The sequence below is a fragment of the Mytilus edulis genome, chromosome 2, assembly GCF_963676685.1.
Source record: "Mytilus edulis chromosome 2, xbMytEdul2.2, whole genome shotgun sequence".
Taxonomy (NCBI): Eukaryota; Metazoa; Mollusca; class Bivalvia; order Mytilida; family Mytilidae; genus Mytilus; species Mytilus edulis.
The window spans coordinates 82,087,438-82,106,730 of record NC_092345.1 but is presented as its reverse complement, the minus strand read 5'-3'; the positions used below and the strand labels follow the sequence as shown (position 1 = coordinate 82,106,730).

At 33.4% G+C, this 19,293-nt stretch overlaps 1 protein-coding gene across 23 annotated transcripts in view; it reads left to right on the top strand.

The window, feature by feature from the left end:
• The window catches only part of LOC139513141 (voltage-dependent calcium channel type A subunit alpha-1-like), a 215,630-nt gene that overhangs the window by 63,796 nt on the left and 132,541 nt on the right, over positions 1-19,293 (top strand). For 18 of the 23 annotated variants that reach the window (XM_071301395.1, XM_071301390.1, XM_071301394.1 and 15 more), the window contains exons 3-4: positions 15,591-15,614; positions 16,551-16,601. The exons of 3 other annotated variants lie outside the window; for them this stretch is intronic. In XM_071301395.1, coding sequence (XP_071157496.1) covers positions 15,591-15,614; positions 16,551-16,601 — 75 coding nt within the window. Of the gene's footprint in view, positions 1-10,293; positions 10,806-15,590; positions 15,615-16,550; positions 16,602-19,293 lie in introns of those variants that run through there. 2 more of the 23 variants (XM_071301381.1, XM_071301397.1) reach the window with 2 other exon arrangements.

Genomic DNA, 19,293 nt, shown 5'->3' with positions numbered 1-19,293 from the left:
AGCGTCCATGAAGGTAAATCCAGAAATGTGTTTCGAATTTATTGAAGTGTATATTTATTTTGTTTTTCAATAACTAGTACTAAGTCTTTGCCGCTGATTGTAGACTTGTCGTCCTCGGGAATATTATTGGTTCAGCAGTCAACGCTTTGGGTATTGACATGATTTATAAAAACATATACTTATTTAAAATTCTCATCCAACAATTAGAAAAAATATAACGAAAATATCATTATAAATCTAAAATGTTTAATTTTATTCTATATTCGTAACCTACTAATTTATTGAAGATGTAGTTGTACCGCTGGTTATCTATAACACATTTGGATAATTTTAGGTGAATGAAACCCAAAACATATGAGATGGACCTGAACTTCACTATCCGTTAATTGCCAATACATTTTGTTTTATAACAATAAATGTTTACGAAAGAATCTATTTACCACATAAATCTCGTTGCAAACGTGACAAAAGAGGCATCATGGTGTTTTGAAATGACAACAGTATTCATAGTATAGCAATCAATATTTCTTCAGTTATAATTCATTTTATATAATATCCTGTCTGTACGATATTTCCGTCTTTTTGCCATAGTTTTCCATAATAAATTATTTTGCAGACGACCACACATATTGAAACAGCTTATTATCTGTTGGTGGAAATGTTTATCTATAACTCGTTGGGTTGCGAATCGTTTTTGCAATTTTTGTGTAAAAAAAACACCAATAACATATCTTTAACGTTTTATCTACTTATTTTAAAAGTCAACTGGTTTTTCGTTGTGAGTGTCGGTATTTGTTATCCAGAAGAATGTCACGTGGTTGTGTGACAAGCCTCAGATGGTTTTCTTTGATGATTTCTACATCTTTACTTAGATGTAAGTCTGTTGTCATTGTTCGTATCTGTTAAATAGTCGATAACATGTGGTCAGTATTTGTGTATTTGTTCGTCAGATGAAAGTATATGGCGATATTTAGTATCTGTTATCCGGATGATGGTCTTTTATGATTGTTGTATCGGTTATTCAATTTATATTCAGTGTCCGATAGTCAAACGATAGTCTTGAGTAGTATCTTTTAACCGGATAATGGTCTTTGATGATTGTTTGTTTGTAGTAGTACCCGATCAGTTTATCTGTTAGGCTGCTGATTAACTGTTGTTGTTGGTCTTATCTATTACCCAATTGTATTTGTTAGGCTGATAATATTCTGGGGTGAGTGTATGAATATATTACTCGAACGATTGTATCTGTGAACCTGCTGATAGTCTGTATCTATTAACCGAATGATTGTATCTGTTAGACTGCTGATAGTCTGTGGTGATTGTCTGTATCTATTATACGAATGATTGTATCTGTTAGGCTGATGATAGTCTGTGGTGATTGTCTGTATCTATAACCCGAACGATTGTCTCTGTTAGGCTGATGATAGTCTGTGGTGATTGTCTGTATCTATTACCAAAATGGTTGTCTCTGTTAGGCTGATGATAGTCTGTGGTGATTGTCTGTATCTATTATACGAATGATTGTATTTGTTAGGCTGCTGATAGTCTGTGGTGATTGTCTGTATCTATTACCCGAATGGTTGTCTCTGTTAGGCTGGTGATAGTCTGCGGTGATTGTCTGTATCTATTACCCGAATGATTGTATTTGTTAGGCTGCTGATAGTCTGTGGTGATTGTCTGTATCTATTATACGAATGGTTGTATCTGCTAGGCTGCTGATAGTCTGTGGTGATTGTCTGTATCTATTACCCGAATGATTGAATCTGTTAGGCTGCTGATAGTATGTGGTGATTGTCTGTAACTATTACACGAATGATTGTATTTGTTAGGCTGATGATAGTCTGTGGTGATTGTTTGTATCTATTACCCGAATGATTGTATTTGTTAGTCTGATGATAGTCTGTGGTGATTGTCTGTATCTATTACCCGACCGATTGTATCTGTTAGGCTGCTGATAGTCTGTGGTGATTGTCTGTAACTATTACCCGACCGATTGTATCTGTTAGGCTGATGATAGTCTGTGGTGATTGTCTGTATCTATTATACGAATGGTTGTATGTGTTAGGCTGATGAAAGTCTGTGGTGATTGTCTGTATCTATTATACGAATGATTGTATCTGTTAGGCTGCTGATAGTCTGTGGTGATTGTCTGTATCTATTACCCGAATGATTGTATCTGTTAGGCTGCTGATAGTCTGTGGTGATTGTCTGTATCTATAACACGAACGATTGTCTCTGTTAGGCTGATAGTCTGTGGTGATTGTCTGTATATATTACCCGAATGATTGTATCTGTTAGGCTGATGATAGTCTGTGGTGATTGTCTGTATCTATTACCCGAATGATTGTATCTGTTAGGCTGATGATAAGTCTGTGGTGATTGTCTGTATCTATTACCCGACCGATTGTCTATATCAGGCTGCTGATAGTCTGTAGTGATTTTCTGTATCTATTACCCGAATGATTGTATCTGTAAGGCTGATGATAGTCTGTGGTGATTGTCTGTATCTATTACCCGAATGATTGTATATGTTAGGCTGATGATAGTCGGTGGTGATTGCCTATATCTATTACCCTAATGATTGTCTCTGTTAGGATGATGATAGACTGTGGTAATTGTCTATATCTATTACCCAAATGATTGTATATGTTACACTGCTGATAGTCTGATTAGATTTTCTGTACATATTACCCGAATGATTGTATCTGCAAGCCAGATGATATTCTGTTCTGATTGTTTGTATCTGTTAGTCAGATGGATAAGTGGATTGTCAATATATATTACCCTAATGGTTGTCTCTGTTAGGCTGCTGAAAGTCTGTGATGGTAGGCCAATCGATTACCTGTATGAATGTATCTGTTTGGCTGCTGAGAGTCTGTGTTGACTGTCTGTATCTATTACCTGTATGATTGTATCTGCAAGCCAGATGATATTCTGTGGTGATTGTTTGTATCTGTTAGTCAGATGAATAGTGGTGATTGTCTGTATCTATAACCCGAATGGTTGTCTCTGTTAGGCTGCTGATAGTCTGTGGTGATTGTTTGTATCTATTATAAATACGAATGATTGTATCTGTTTGGCTGCTAATAGTCTGTGGTGACTGTCTGTATCTATTACCAAAATGGTTGTCTCTGTTAGGCTGATGATAGTCTGTGATGATTGTCTGTATCTATTACCCGAATGGTTGTCTCTGTTAGGCTGATGATAGTCTGTGGTGATTGTCTGTATCTATTACCCGAATGATTGTATCTGTTAGGCTGATGATAGTCTGTGGTGATTGTCTGTATCTATTACCCGAATTATTGTATCTGTTAGACTGCTGATAGTCTGTAGTGATTGTCTGTATCTATTATACGAATGGTTGTATCTGTTAGGCTGATGATAGTCTGTGGTGATTGTCTGTATCTATTATACGAATGATTGTATCTGTTAGGCTGCTGATAGTCTGTGGTGATTGTCTGTATCTATTACCCGAATGATTGTATCTGTTAGGCTGATGATAGTCTGTGGTGATTGTCTGTATCTATTACCCGAATGATTGTATCTGTTAGGCTGATGATAGTCTGTGGTGATTGTCTGTATCTATTACCCGAATGATTGTATCTGTTAGGCTGATGATAGGCTGTGGTGATTGTCTGTATCTATTATACAAATGGTTGTATCTGCTAGGCTGATGATAGTCTGTGGTGATTGTCTGTATCTATTACCCGAATGATTGTATATGTTAGGCTGATGATAGTATGTGGTGATTGTCTGTATCTATTATACGAATGGTTGTATCTGTTAGGCTGATGATAGTCTGTGGTGATTGTCTGTATCTATTACCCGAATGGTTGTATCTGTTAGGCTGATGATAGTCTGTGGTGATTGTCTGTATCTATTATACGAATGGTTGTATCTGCTAGGCTGCTGATAGTCTGTGGTGATTATCTGTATCTATTACCCGACCGATTGTATCTGTTAGGCTGATGATAGTCTGTGGTGATTGTCTGTATCTATTATACAAATGGTTGTATCTGCTAGGCTGCTGATAGTCTGTGGTGATTATCTGTATCTATTACCCGACCGATTGTATCTGTTAGGCTGATGATAGTCTGTGGTGATTGTCTGTATCTATTATACAAATGGTTGTATCTGCTAGGCTGCTGATAGTCTGTGGTGATTATCTGTATCTATTACCCGAATGATTGTATCTGTTAGGCTGCTGATAGTCTGTGGTGATTGTCTGTATCTATAACACGAACGATTGTCTCTGTTAGGCTGATTATAGTCTGTGGTGATTGTCTGTATATATTACCCGAATGATTGTATCTGTTAGGCTGATGATAGTCTGTGATGATTGTCTGTATCTATTACCCGAATGATTGTATCTGTTAGGCTGATGATAAGTCTGTGGTGATTGTCTGTATCTATTACCCGACCGATTGTCTATATCAGGCTGCTGATAGTCTGTAGTGATTTTCTGTATCTATTACCCGAATGATTGTATCTGTAAGGCTGATGATAGTCTGTGGTGATTGTCTGTATCTATTACCCGAATGATTGTATATGTTAGGCTGATGATAGTCGGTGGTGATTGCCTATATCTATTACCCTAATGATTGTCTCTGTTAGGATGATGATAGACTGTGGTAATTGTCTATATCTATTACCCAAATGATTGTATATGTTACACTGCTGATAGTCTGATTAGATTTTCTGTACATATTACCCGAATGATTGTATCTGCAAGCCAGATGATATTCTGTTCTGATTGTTTGTATCTGTTAGTCAGATGGATAAGTGGATTGTCAATATATATTACCCTAATGGTTGTCTCTGTTAGGCTGCTGAAAGTCTGTGATGGTAGGCCAATCGATTACCTGTATGAATGTATCTGTTTGGCTGCTGAGAGTCTGTGTTGACTGTCTGTATCTATTACCTGTATGATTGTATCTGCAAGCCAGATGATATTCTGTGGTGATTGTTTGTATCTGTTAGTCAGATGAATAGTGGTGATTGTCTGTATCTATAACCCGAATGGTTGTCTCTGTTAGGCTGCTGATAGTCTGTGGTGATTGTTTGTATCTATTATAAATACGAATGATTGTATCTGTTTGGCTGCTAATAGTCTGTGGTGACTGTCTGTATCTATTACCAAAATGGTTGTCTCTGTTAGGCTGATGATAGTCTGTGATGATTGTCTGTATCTATTACCCGAATGGTTGTCTCTGTTAGGCTGATGATAGTCTGTGGTGATTGTCTGTATCTATTACACGAATGATTGTATCTGTTAGGCTGATGATAGTCTGTGGTGATTGTCTGTATCTATTACCCGAATTATTGTATCTGTTAGACTGCTGATAGTCTGTAGTGATTGTCTGTATCTATTATACGAATGGTTGTATCTGTTAGGCTGATGATAGTCTGTGGTGATTGTCTGTATCTATTATACGAATGATTGCATCTGTTAGGCTGCTGATAGTCTGTGGTGATTGTCTGTATCTATTACCCGAATGATTGTATCTGTTAGGCTGATGATAGTCTGTGGTGATTGTCTGTATCTATTACCCGAATGATTGTATCTGTTAGGCTGATGATAGTCTGTGGTGATTGTCTGTATCTATTACCCGAATGATTGTATCTGTTAGGCTGATGATAGTCTGTGGTGATTGTCTGTATCTATTATACAAATGGTTGTATCTGCTAGGCTGATGATAGTCTGTGGTGATTGTCTGTATCTATTACCCGAATGATTGTATATGTTAGGCTGATGATAGTATGTGGTGATTGTCTGTATCTATTATACGAATGGTTGTATCTGTTAGGCTGATGATAGTCTGTGGTGATTGTCTGTATCTATTACCCGAATGGTTGTATCTGTTAGGCTGATGATAGTCTGTGGTGATTGTCTGTATCTATTATACGAATGGTTGTATCTGCTAGGCTGCTGATAGTCTGTGGTGATTATCTGTATCTATTACCCGATCGATTGTATCTGTTAGGCTGATGATAGTCTGTGGTGATTGTCTGTATCTATTATACAAATGGTTGTATCTGCTAGGCTGCTGATAGTCTGTGGTGATTATCTGTATCTATTACCCGACCGATTGTATCTGTTAGGCTGATGATAGTCTGTGGTGATTGTCTGTATCTATTATACAAATGGTTGTATCTGCTAGGCTGCTGATAGTCTGTGGTGGTTATCTGTATCTATTACCCGACCGATTGTATCTGTTAGGCTGATGATAGTCTGTGGTGATTGTCTGTATCTATTAGACAAATGGTTGTATCTGCTAGGCTGATGATAGTGTGTGGTGATTGTCTGAATTTGTATCGGTTAGTAAGATGATATTCTTTGGTGATTGTTTGTATCTGTAAGCCAGATGGTATTATGTAGTGATTGTTTGTATCTGTTAGACAGATGATATTCTGAGTTAATTGTTTGTATCTGTTAGTCAGATGATTTTCTGTGGTGAGTGTTTGTATTTGTAAGCCAGGTGATATTCTTGGGTGAGTTTGCATATCCAATAGCCAGATTATTGTTTGTGGTGGTTGTTATTATGCTAATCTGGTAATAGTCTGTGTTTGATGTTTTTATTTGTTAGCAATATGTCTGTCTTTATCCTGTTATTTAGACGCTTGTCTGTTGTTATTTGTATCTGTTAGCGAATAGATATTATTGGTTGATTATTTGGTACCTCTAGTATAGTTTGTGTAAACCTTCAAACTATAAGTTATTCTGCAGTGAGTGTTGGTATCGTCATCTGTAATGATTGTCTGGATAGTTAAACCACGTTTTTTTTAATGTGATATAGTTTGCACCGTAAGAAGTAGAACTTTATGAGGATTTCTATATCTAAAAATATCTGTTAGCTGATATTTATACTGGAATAATTACATTACATGCACGTTTCACAAGACAGCTTAGATTTGATAGGTCAAAACAAAAGCGAGACTTTCCAAAATCAAATTCAACAATCATGACGTATTCCTTATAACAACGGCATTGCAGTGCAAGGGAAAACAAACGAGAATTTGCTATAACTCATCAATTCATAGCTGAAGCAAATAAATTCCATTGTAAGAATTAGTATGAAGCGTTTCAGCGTTTCATACAGAATGCACTTCGGTCAACGCATTTACACCCAAATAAAAAATAGCCATTCAATTCTATGTAAGTGTCCGTCTAGACAGGAGTGAGTGTTTGCATATGGCAGTAAGGAGTTGTTCTGATATGAGTGTTACGGCCGCCATTTTTGTAGTCATATAGTAAGAGTTAGCATTTTTACAAACAATTTAAAAGGAAATGGAAACGAAAAGATTGTGTATTCTGACAGCCAATCGTTTTTTTCTCTTCTAGTTAAACACAAATCTCTGTTGTCTTATTGACTTGAGCTACATAATGTCGATTTATACATAATTTTACTTTGTTTCCCTAAGCCATGTATAAACACAATTTCGTTTATCTCAATTCGAACAAAGAACACAATGGAATGGACAATGTATCGATAATAAAGACATGTTTATTTGATGTTGGTGAGCTTGACATTTACTTTGATTTGATACTGAAAATCTAGATATGACAGCGAATAAAAATCTTTGAATAAAATAGCAATAAATTTGTGATTGAATGACTTCATTGATTCTTGGTTTACGATGTAAATAAATAAATTAAGTATGACTGTAAAATGTCATTTCTTTTTGTTAGTAATAAAATATTACCAAGAATTGATTTTTGAAAATGTTTTCTGATTGCTTCTGTGCTGCGATTGTTTGTATTTTTAAATCTACACTTTGAACGTTCATGCAGTCAATATATGTAGATATTTGCTTGAACAAAAAACATTTCTTTAATGGTGAACGTACACGTAATTTCACAGTTTCCAATCTTTTTTCACTGAAGCTTTGAATTTGCTCTTCTGGCATAAGAAGGGATCAAAGTAAGAGATGAAATGTTTCATTGATTGTGTTTTGTAATCAAAGCATTTTATTGTAGAAATATTTTAGGGTTTTTGGTTGGTGATCCAATTCTATTTGAACCTCTTAGTCTAATCTGGACTGTCTTTATCTGGTGTCCTTCCTTGATGTTTTTTCGGTTTGTTCATGATGACGTTTTTGCTAAACAAACAGCTAGTTTTACACTGAACAGTTACTTTCTGACCACAAAGATCCCTCATATAGAACTATTATTTCATATTTATTTGTTTACTTATCAGTTACATTGTTATGTTATTGATGTAATTTAACCTAAATGTCATTTTCATCATCAGAAATCGATATGACAGTTGGAGCATAATAATTACTTATTAAGTTTGTCTTTATTAATATCAAGAGAACACCCATCATATCTAACCCATATGGATGAAAGGTTTAGAAAGAAAACTAGAGTTAATTTATAGGAAGTTTACTCTTGAGAAACATAAAAATGGGGTCTTCCTCCCCTTTTCAGTCTTCAGCATTACATGCATAGGCTTTCGCAGTTGAAGAAATAGATTAATGATTGGTTATTGTTACTTTAAGTACAGTTGCACTTTTGTATTTTGAATGAACATTTTCAGTTAAGGAAATTGGCAACTCCAATCGCAACACACATGAACATGCGAGCACTATCAACATAAATAATAACCCAAAATACTGAAGAAGGAATATTTATGGAAAAGGTTAAATTATAAAAAATAAATGACACCAAAAGAATATGGAATATTGGTTTAATGGAGTTTTAGTTTTTTGTGCCGATTTGTCCTTAATGATAATAATTATTATGTAACTTAATTGATGATGGCTTAAAATGTTCAGAGGCAAATATTACAGACTTTCATCATAATAAAATTGAGAATGGGAATGGGGAATGTGTCAAAGACAGACAAAAACCCAACCTTAGAGCAGACAACAGCCGAAGGCCACCAATGGGACTTCTGTGTAGCGAGAAACTCCCGCACCCGGAGGCGTCCTTCAGCTGGCCCCCTAAACAAATATGCATGTATATATTTGATTTTAAACATAATTTTTTTTTATTGAGATATGAGACAAATTGAGCAACAGACACAGCCTATAAAAGCCATACTACATGTTCAAGATATAAATTAATTATTAAAAACTGTATTTGAAATAACATTATATAGTGATAAATGCATGCTACTTATGAGCAAACACAATGAAATACATGTTTACAGTGTTGATATCTTAATGTATAGTACATTTAAGTACGCAGGGAATAAATCATCATTTATTCATGTACATATCCCATATAAGAAATTATCATTATATATATATAAGGGTTGGAAGAGACACTTTTCTTGCTTAGTGTAATGAATTAAATAAAAAAAAAGGAAATAAATGAAAAAAAAAGAACTTAATAAAACAAACAATTTCAAACAAATATAACTCTGAACAGATTTTAAAATGGCAATATTTATATCACAAGAAAATAATATGTTTCCAAAAAGTAATAAGTCAATATGTTTGTCAACATTAAGATGCGTCTTATATCATTGTACTCAGGGCAAATAAAAAAGAAATGTTGGTTATCCTCGACAGGGAACAATAACTAATATTATGTTTCCTTATCCCATAATTAAAAGATTTAAATATTTCATCAGTCCTATAGTCTACCTCTAAATAAACACACACTTGGGGATTTGCAAACTTAGAATACTATTCCAAATATAAAAAGAAGATGTGGTATGATTGCCAATGAGACAACTATCCACAAAAGACCAAAACGACACAGACATTAACAACTATAGGTCACCGTATGGCCTTCAACAATGAGCAAAGCCCATACCGCATAGTCAGCTATAAAAGGCCCGAGAAGACAATGTAAAACAATTTAAACGAGAAAACTAACGGCCTTATGTATGTAAATAAAAATGAACGAAGCCTTGTAGTGAAAGGAATGGAACAATTAAAAGAGGAGCTAGTTCTATGGTGACATATATGACAAGGGCTATGACTTATTTGGGGTTTGACAAATTCATATGGTGTTTTTTTTAATAAATACTTTTGAAATATACTGATATTGTAAGTGAATTATCCTGCTATCATTCAATTAAGGCATGCATGTTTTGCATGACCGTTTGACTATCAGTGCTTACACGAAATTCCTTCATTGTATAGAATATTTCTCCTTTCATTTCATATTATGTATAAATATGTAAATCTATCGTAGAACAGATGGTCCTGACAGACCATGACAATCGGGTAATACCATATTTAATTATTAAATATCTAATTTGTGTACCACGTGACCATATTTATTTGTCCTTTGACTGATTTTGGCGATCGATTGGATTGTAAAAATCGATTAATCGCATCACACAACTGTTTTCCAATAATTAAGCTCCTCATCCGATCATTGTTCGTCACGTGAACTGAAAAGTAAATAATAACAGAATATTTACTAAGAATTATTTTTCGTCATTTCATCTTTAGTTTTATTTCCTGGAGATTTTCTGTAATACTGTCTTCTGCTACCGATATATTGAGGATTCATTAATAATACAATATCTACCAGGAGAAAACCAATGTTTTAACACACTGGTTTGCGATCGATGGTTCCGAACGCATTCGGCACATCAAACACATACAGGCTATTCAAGCCTAATTGCTTAGTGTCAAATTTCGTGTATTTTTTTTTTTATCAAAAAGCAAAAAATCCGGAAGCTTATGATATGATGAACTTGTGTGAAGAGTGTTGAATGTGATATTTTTTTTATTGAGGGAATTATGTACTCGGAGGATTAATCAATGGATATCTTCCATGTAAAGGCTTATACTGTGTTTTTCTGGCGACGAGCTATTTGATCCCAAGTAATTTACAAAAGGTAATGATTCATTTACTTATTCATCATGTCGATATGTAAAGTACTTATCTAAATGAGGGTATAATTCAGTTAAGTAACAATGAAATGTAGTTTCCATACGATCATTATCACATGCCCCCTTTTGTGTTATGAATCGTATACAAATACCCATCTATGTCCTTTTAACATAAACTCCATTCCCTTCCTAGATATTCACTATCTTATGATCATCTACAACAAATTTTCGGAGTAAGTTATTTTTGTCAGTACTACAATTATAATAATTACATAATAATAAATACAACAACAATGATGTGATATTGATATTGTGTTTATATTGCTTATATTCATTCCCCTAATCTTTTTCTAACGTGTGTTTATATATATTTGGCTGTTGCAAACCGTTTTCGCCAAAAGAACTTTCTCATATCAAAGATGTGCAACCGAGTAGTATACATGCATATTCTAACTTCTTGTATATTGTGTTTGCTCAAGAAATACAATTTTTACTAATGTATATATTTGCACAGGAGAGTGAAATTTGAATTTTTGACTTGATGTATATGCTAAGATGTAGAAAATTAGACTTAGTGTATATGTCCAGGAGGTGGTATAATAAACGTGGTGTATGGACTAATTTGTGTACATAAATAAGTCCGTTAGTTTTCTCGTATGAATTGATTTACATTGTCATTTCGGGGCATTTTGTAGCTGACTATGCGGTATGGGCTTTGCTCATTGTTGAAGTCCGTACGGTGACCTATAGTTGTTAATTTCTGTGTCATTTTAGTCTCTTGTAGAGAGTTGTCTCATTGGCAATCATACCACATCTTCTTTTTTTATATTGACTTGTTATATTTGCTGAGATGGAAAAAAAATTGACTCGGTGTATACACTCAGGACGAAAAAAATGGTCTTGGTGTATATGCTCAGGAGGAAGAAAATTTGACGTGGTGTATGCGCTCATGAGGTAGAAAATTTGACGTGGTGTACGCGCTCAGGAGGAAGAAAATTTGACGTGGTGTATGCGCTCAGGAGGAAGAAAATTTGACGTGGTGTATGCGCTCAGGAGGAAGAAAATTTGACGTGGTGTATGCGCTCATGAGGTAGAAAATTTGACGTGGTGTATACGCTCATGAGGTAGAAAATTTGACGTGGGGTATAGGCTCAGAAGGTAGATTTGACGTCGTGTATACGCCCAGGAGGTAGATTTGACGTGGTGTATACGCTCATGAGGTAGAAAATTTGACGTGGGGTATAGGCTCAGAAGGTAGATTTGACGTCGTGTATACGCTCAGGAGGTAAATTTGACGTCATGTATATGCTCAGGATGTAGATTTGAAGTCGTGTATACATGCGCGCATGCAGGAAGTAGAAAGTTTGACGTCCTGAAACTTTAGTATATATACACTCAGAAGGTAGATTTGATTTGGTGTATGTGCTCAGGTGGTAGAAAATTTGTTTTTCATGTGTATACGCTCAGGAGAAAGAAAATTTGTTTTTGTGTATATGCTCAAGAAGTTGACTACATGGAAGTCGAAAAATGTGGTGATCATTTTGTTACCGTTGTGTATTGTATCTGGTACATCCATCCCAAATTTTACCACAGTTATGAACCATATCACTTTTGTTTCCTCATTTCTAGTTTGCAAGATCAAAATAGAACCCTCATCATGATTGATATTATAAAATAATTATTCAGGTTGTACTGACCTAATAAACAACAGTGCTGTTTTATTGACGTTCGCCCTAATTGTCTGTATTTTGTTTTAACAAATATGAGATTAATTCGTGCATTCGTTGTACCAGTAAAACCGATATCTATGAATTGTTATTCTTTCAAAAATTAACACATCTGTCAGTTTACCCGACATCATGCTGCCAATGAGATAACTCTCCATCCAAGTCACAATACCATAGTTCGTATTTCAATGTTTTAAACTACAATAAATTTTTTTTTTTTTTTTATAAATTGTGACTATGATGGAGAGTTGTTTCATTAGCACTCATTCCACATCTTCTTATATCTATATAATTTCTGACATTGCTATAGCCATCTGTATACAATTTATCAGGCTATGTAGTTTCAAGTATCAACCTATATGCCTTTTTATCATCTCAAATCTTCAATATTTCCTAGCAGGTAGTTTTTAATTGATCTCGACATAAAATAGGTGGGAAAATATGATGCCGTACTGGGTATCGATATATATATTGTATATTTAAACACAATATGGTGGCTGATTTGATTACTCCGATCAATATAAAGACAACTAAGACGAACATGATCAATGTATTATAATAATTGCTATAATTATCATATTGCGATATTGAATGTGTGTAATTTCTGTTTACAGAAACTAAGATGTCATATATTTTAGTGTCCATGGCAGATAAATGAATTTATCAATTTGTTCATCATTTTAACTATTGTACTGTTTCTTATTGCTTAGATCTGTCGTTACAGTTCGAACCATTTTCATTTTCTGTCTATTCAAATAGTCTTATACTTTCATTTGAAGGTCCTAATCCTCTTCAATGCACATCGTCTTCCTGCGAACTGTTATACCATGTTATATAGCTAGCATTAAAAGATCCGACTCAACGTGTTGGTCCATTTCACATTAAAAAATTGGAAATAATTTCAAACATGTACATGTAATGTTTGCAACAGTAGGTTAAACAGCAACCCATTCTCAAGACATTCTTCTATTCGCTTCACTTGCATTGTACACATCACTGTACTCTACTGGCATCCGTGTTATCATGCCGGTTATGTCGTTAGTGCAGGATAGTTGTGATTTTTATACGAGACACTCACAGTTGCTTACGTTACACATGTAAGGGATCCCCCTTCTTCGGGAGTGTATAATAAATAGCTCATTGCTTTAAAAAATCTAAACATACATTTTATTAATTTATTTAGTTTCTCTTTACTTTATTTGGTGGTAAACAAATTGCATCAAAGAGTCGTCTGCTTCTAATGGAACATTCCTCTCAGGAAATCAGATCATTTGAAGAAAATTCGTTGTCTGTCTTTAATGGAATATTTGCAGAAAAACAATTTCTGTACTAAATTGAGAATGTTTTGTGTATATACTTAGACAGCATATTAAAAAAATGTAGGAATCTAATTTGCTTAGATGCAAATTTCCGAATGTAAGTTTCATTGCATACTGTTTTCCGTTTTGACAAAATTGACATGTTTATAACTCTGCAGATAGATCTGGTGATAAAGTAGTGTCTAGAAAATCATTTATCATTTAATTCTTATACTGCCATCAGGGAAATCAAAAGCATTTTTTTCTAGTTGATTAAAAAATGGCAGCCTAACTGGAAATCTTTGGCCGATCAATTATATTTATTCCATATGGAAGATTTCGTTTCGTCATGCATAAAATAGGTAAACTATATAGCAAAGAACGTTTAAAAATAAAATGTAGTAATTTCTTCTCAAAGTGTTCCATTTTGTCAAAAGTACATCATATAGCAAGGGACATTTCAACAATCAAATGCAGTAAGATTTTTCTTAAAGAGTTCCATTTCGTCAAAAGTAAATCATATAGCAAGGAACATTTCCAAAATCAAATGCAATAAGATTTTTCTTAAAGTGTTCCAGTGTCAAAAGAAACTCTTATAGCAAGAAACATTTCCAAAATCAATTGCAATTAGATTCTTCCTAAAGTGTTCCATTTTGTCAAAAGTAAATCATTTAGCAAGGAACATTTCCAAAATCAAATGCTATAAGATTCTTCTAAAAGTGTTCCATTTTGTCAAAAGTAAATCGTATAGTTAGGAGCATTTCTAAAATCTACAATTCTTCCCAAAGTGTTCCTTTTTATCAACAAACTTGTGATAATTTTCTTTAATCGTCTTTAAAAAAATTATGAATGAAATTACATGTATCGTTTGTTGTCGTTTGTAAGTCTACCTCTGGAAAAATGTTTGGTCTCAATCTTACTAAAAATAAAGCAGAGATCATGTTTTTCCCCCGACACTCGTGTTTTACCCATTATCAAGGTTTATTTTAAGCAGTTTAACTGCAAAACTTTAAGGTAACTGTTGTTGGGTATATACTCTTCTAGCGGTGCCAATAAAATTTAATCAATCTCTACGTTTTACTTTATTCCATGCTTAACTGAAAAATTGCTAAACGGCGCCATAGGGTTCAACCTATCACTTGAGATGGGATTCTGAAGACCATGGTTTGCAAATATCAACTTTGGAATCGAAAATTGTAAAACCTTCAATAAACATTATGTATTCTGGTATTCTTGGAGCTTTATGCATCATTCAGAATGTGTCACATAAGCAATATGTTTATATAGATCTTGTTTCTCGAGAAATTGACAAAATGGACTGTTGAAAAGTAGACTCTGACAAAAGCAGTAGTTGTACATTTTCTATTTACAACACTTAGTATACAATAACATACAAACTGCCTTCTGTCCGAGCCAAAAGTGTTCACTTGATCAGTTCATATGAGTGTCCCTGTCTGTCTAAATATTTCACAAATAGACGATATTTGCACATTAGACTCAAAATCACCTTAACACTTTTTGTAGACACACGCTTTACACATTAGTTCTACACTATCCGAAGTGTCGTTCGTCTGTGATGGTTGTCGGTTTTGGGATACTATAACTTGATACTAGTTTTCAATCGCACTATGGGCGAATCATACAGAGGAGCAGGTTCTAATTATGTGCTTGCGCTGTCGATACAGCTTACTGCAGTCCGTTTATTATGATTCCTTCTATTTTATTTTAATATCCAATATACTAAACAATGTTCTTCGTTTTACAGAGATGAACAGCCGTCAGACGACAGGTAGCATTTGTTAAACTAACGAGAAGTGTTTTGGCTTTGTACTAATATCTTATACTTTACTAATAATCATGTTAGAATGTAATATCTAAATATAATAATAGATTTTTATCATACTAAAACCAAAGTGCCTTGAGGACTGAAAATAAATGTAAAATTATTTGCGGTGTGTTTGGTTTTCTTCTGTCATTGGGGGGAAAAGAAGATTTTTTTTTTTTCATTTTTATTCTAATTTGATTTATATTGGGGAAAGGAGAGTCTGAGAATTTATTCTACGATTTTGATTAAGACGTTTTTTGTTTTTTGTTTTGTAAAGAAATAACAACCTTTTGTTTTGAACACCAACCAATTAATCAATCAGTCTATGAATAAGAAGTCATAGAAACTGTTACAATTAGGATTAAATAAAACGGGACGTATTTTTTCTTGGCCGGTAATACTAGACTTTGCGATTAAAGCATTATTTAGAAGGATTTAGACAATATTACAAGCATGATTTAAGCATTCAAGGTGTACCTTTATGTTGAACAAATAAAAACTAGACATGTCAAAACGCTGGCCTTTGTAAGATTCACTATTAGTCTCCTTTAATCCTTAGTACATCATATATATTAACACTTTTTGTGACTTGCATCTTGTATTGTAATGGTCTTTTTTTATTATTAATGCTAGATATGGTTGTTAAACTTATTTGAATTGTATTGATTTTTTTCCTTTTTTGCTCACATCTTAGAAAAACAATTTTCAGTTACAATTTTAAATACAGTACTTATAGTCTAAGTTTTAAATAATTTTATTCTACAGAATTTTATTCAATTTGTAACAGTTCTTATAAATTATTTTAATAAATGTCTCGCTCTTTTGTTCAATATTATTACATACTTTTTGCAGAAGTTTCGTCCAAGATATTTGTTTCCATGTTTTTCGTTTATCTTTAAGTTTTAGGGTTTCAAGTGACGATATAGAACTTGAAATAGAACACGAATCTAGGTATATATCTTTTTTTATACATTAACAAGAACTATACTCAATGCAAATACAAATCTATGCTCGAGAATATTAGCATACTTTCAAGTAAAGTCTGAATCTATACTTAGGAGATTTTTGCCCACATTGTTGTAGAACCATCTATGTGAGATTGGAAACTTGTATCCAATGAATATAACCAAACTCAAGGCATATATGAAAAAATTATTTCAAATACCAAATTCAACCTGTTAAAACTAGACAAAGTCCTTTTTTAGTAGTCAATTTTGCCTACTGATTGAAATGATTTTTTGGAGAGCATATAGTCCGTTGATATGTAAGATGGTTTCTAGATGACTATTTATGTTTGCTTTGACCAATATCATTCCTTGCAGATATTGCGTAAAATATATGACAAATTCGTTTTTTACAAAACTATTCTTAACATCTTTAAAAATGCTGAAATTTGCAAAAGAGGTGTTTTATTAATGTCGACAATTGTTTGATCTAAAAAGAAGTCAACCAAGATATTTTAATGGCAAAATAAGTCCAGATGGCACACAAAAAATACATCTTAAGATTTAGTTAAAATTAATAGAAGTTATATAATCTGGGAATATCAAAAACAAAAGCGAAAGATACTAAAGGGACATTCAAACTTACAAGTCAAAAAAAGACTGACAACAGATGCTAGTATTTCTTTTGTATTTCTATTTTTAAAATCAATAAAAACTGATATTTTAAAGTTTTGTGGATAATTTGTTTTACAATCAACATTATATAATTAACAAGTCATTTGTTGTATTCAATATGGGTCTATATATCTATGATTTTACCAGTATTAGCTTTTGTTTTTTTTTCTTTCGCTTTTTGGTCCTTTTAAGACTTTAAACAGCTTATACGAGCCATTTCAATTATTCTTATATATAAGGTGGTTATTTAGCAACGTATATGACATTTTGCAGATACTTAAATCGTGAAAATCTTGAGAAAGACAATATTTCACAGTTTAGAAATTCTGTCGACTGTATTTCAGTTGTTCAATTTCAATGTTAGACTTTCCTTTAGAAAATGGTTAATCGTTTAACAAAATGATTTATCAGAATGTGACTTACGATTGCGATTTTCAATGTTGTATGCGATAAATAGATAAGTTAAAGTTGCGTTCATTTACTGTTAGTCATTAGCATACTACCAATGGCTGTCTATTATATTTGTTTTAAAATCAGTCCCAACAAATGAAAAAAATGAGTGATAGATATGTGTCTATGTGTACACACAAAAGACCCCTGATGGAAACATAACTATTGACCAAGCTGTGGTTTGGATTTACGAACATTTCCAAATAATCAATTGTCCTCTGAGTTTTGATAAAACACTCGTTACTTTATGACTCATACCTATATTTTTAATGTTGGCATAAACAAAAAAATAGATATATCATCTTTAAAATCTTGAGAACTCTTCATTTTCATTGTTTTTAATTTTATCTTTTTCTCCTTCTTTCAAGCATCATACCATTATTTTACAAATTGTAGAATTAAAAACAATAAATGAAACTAGCAGGTACTCGTGTGTGAATTGTTATGGTTAAATCAAGTGTTTCCGGTTTGCTATCGACCCAATTACACTTTTCATCTCCGTGATGAAGTCTGTTTAATTGTTTAAAGCCGGGTATAGCTCACTATAAGTTGATAAATCGATCATGTTAAAAGCAATTTCTAAAACTGATGTTAATTTGCTTAGGTGTTTTATTTAGTGTCATGTAAATACAAGAAATTTTTTTTCAAAGACTTAGCTTACAGATTTCTTGGAATGGAGTACGTGTTTCTTTGGATGGTTTAAAGTCAATTTTTATTGTTTAAGTCTTGCACCTGAGATCATCCCAATTTTTGGTGGGGTTCGTGTTGCTTAGTTTTGATTTTTTTCTATGCTGTGTTTTGTGTTCTATTGATTGTCTGTTTGTCTTTTTCGTTTTTAGCTAGGGTATTGTCAGTTAATTTTCGATTTATGAATATGTCTTTCCCTCTGGTATCTTTCGTCCCTCTTTTAAAACAATAATAGGAGTCATACCTTTAATTTTCCGATTATATAATTTGGAAATTTGTCAAAAGTAAGGAGATAGCATACCTCTGGAATCAGTTGTAAGTTGAAGACAACAGACAACACCAATGCCAAAAGAGACAAACATAAATATAGATAAAGCAACACGGATGCTTCCAAAATAACGGGGGCTTAAATCCAGTGCTGAACAAAATATTGTAAAACATACTTTATTGTAACACAGTCAACCATGTTCGTCAATTTGTCATATAATTACTCGCCAAAACGTAATACTAAAAATAAATTAAGAACTGAAAGTATATATATATAATATTTATGTTATATGAATTTAAGGCGCAATTACTAAAGTAAACCGCCTACCAAAACCAATAACAACAACAACACAATGCCGCACAATCGGTACAATAAACTTTAAACGCAAAAATGTACGTGATGTTCCTATTTTGTCTTTGGCATTTAAAAAAACCATATTTGACACATGCATTCAATTAGACGATGATGACCAGTCAACACATAGCTTTTATCGGGGGTACTAGTAACTTAATGGACAGAATTTTCTTCAGACTATATCGAGCATGTAAGCTTATAAGCCTGTCTCTCGAGAGTGGGAATAGTATAATCACAAAAATACTGAACTCCGAGGAATATTCAA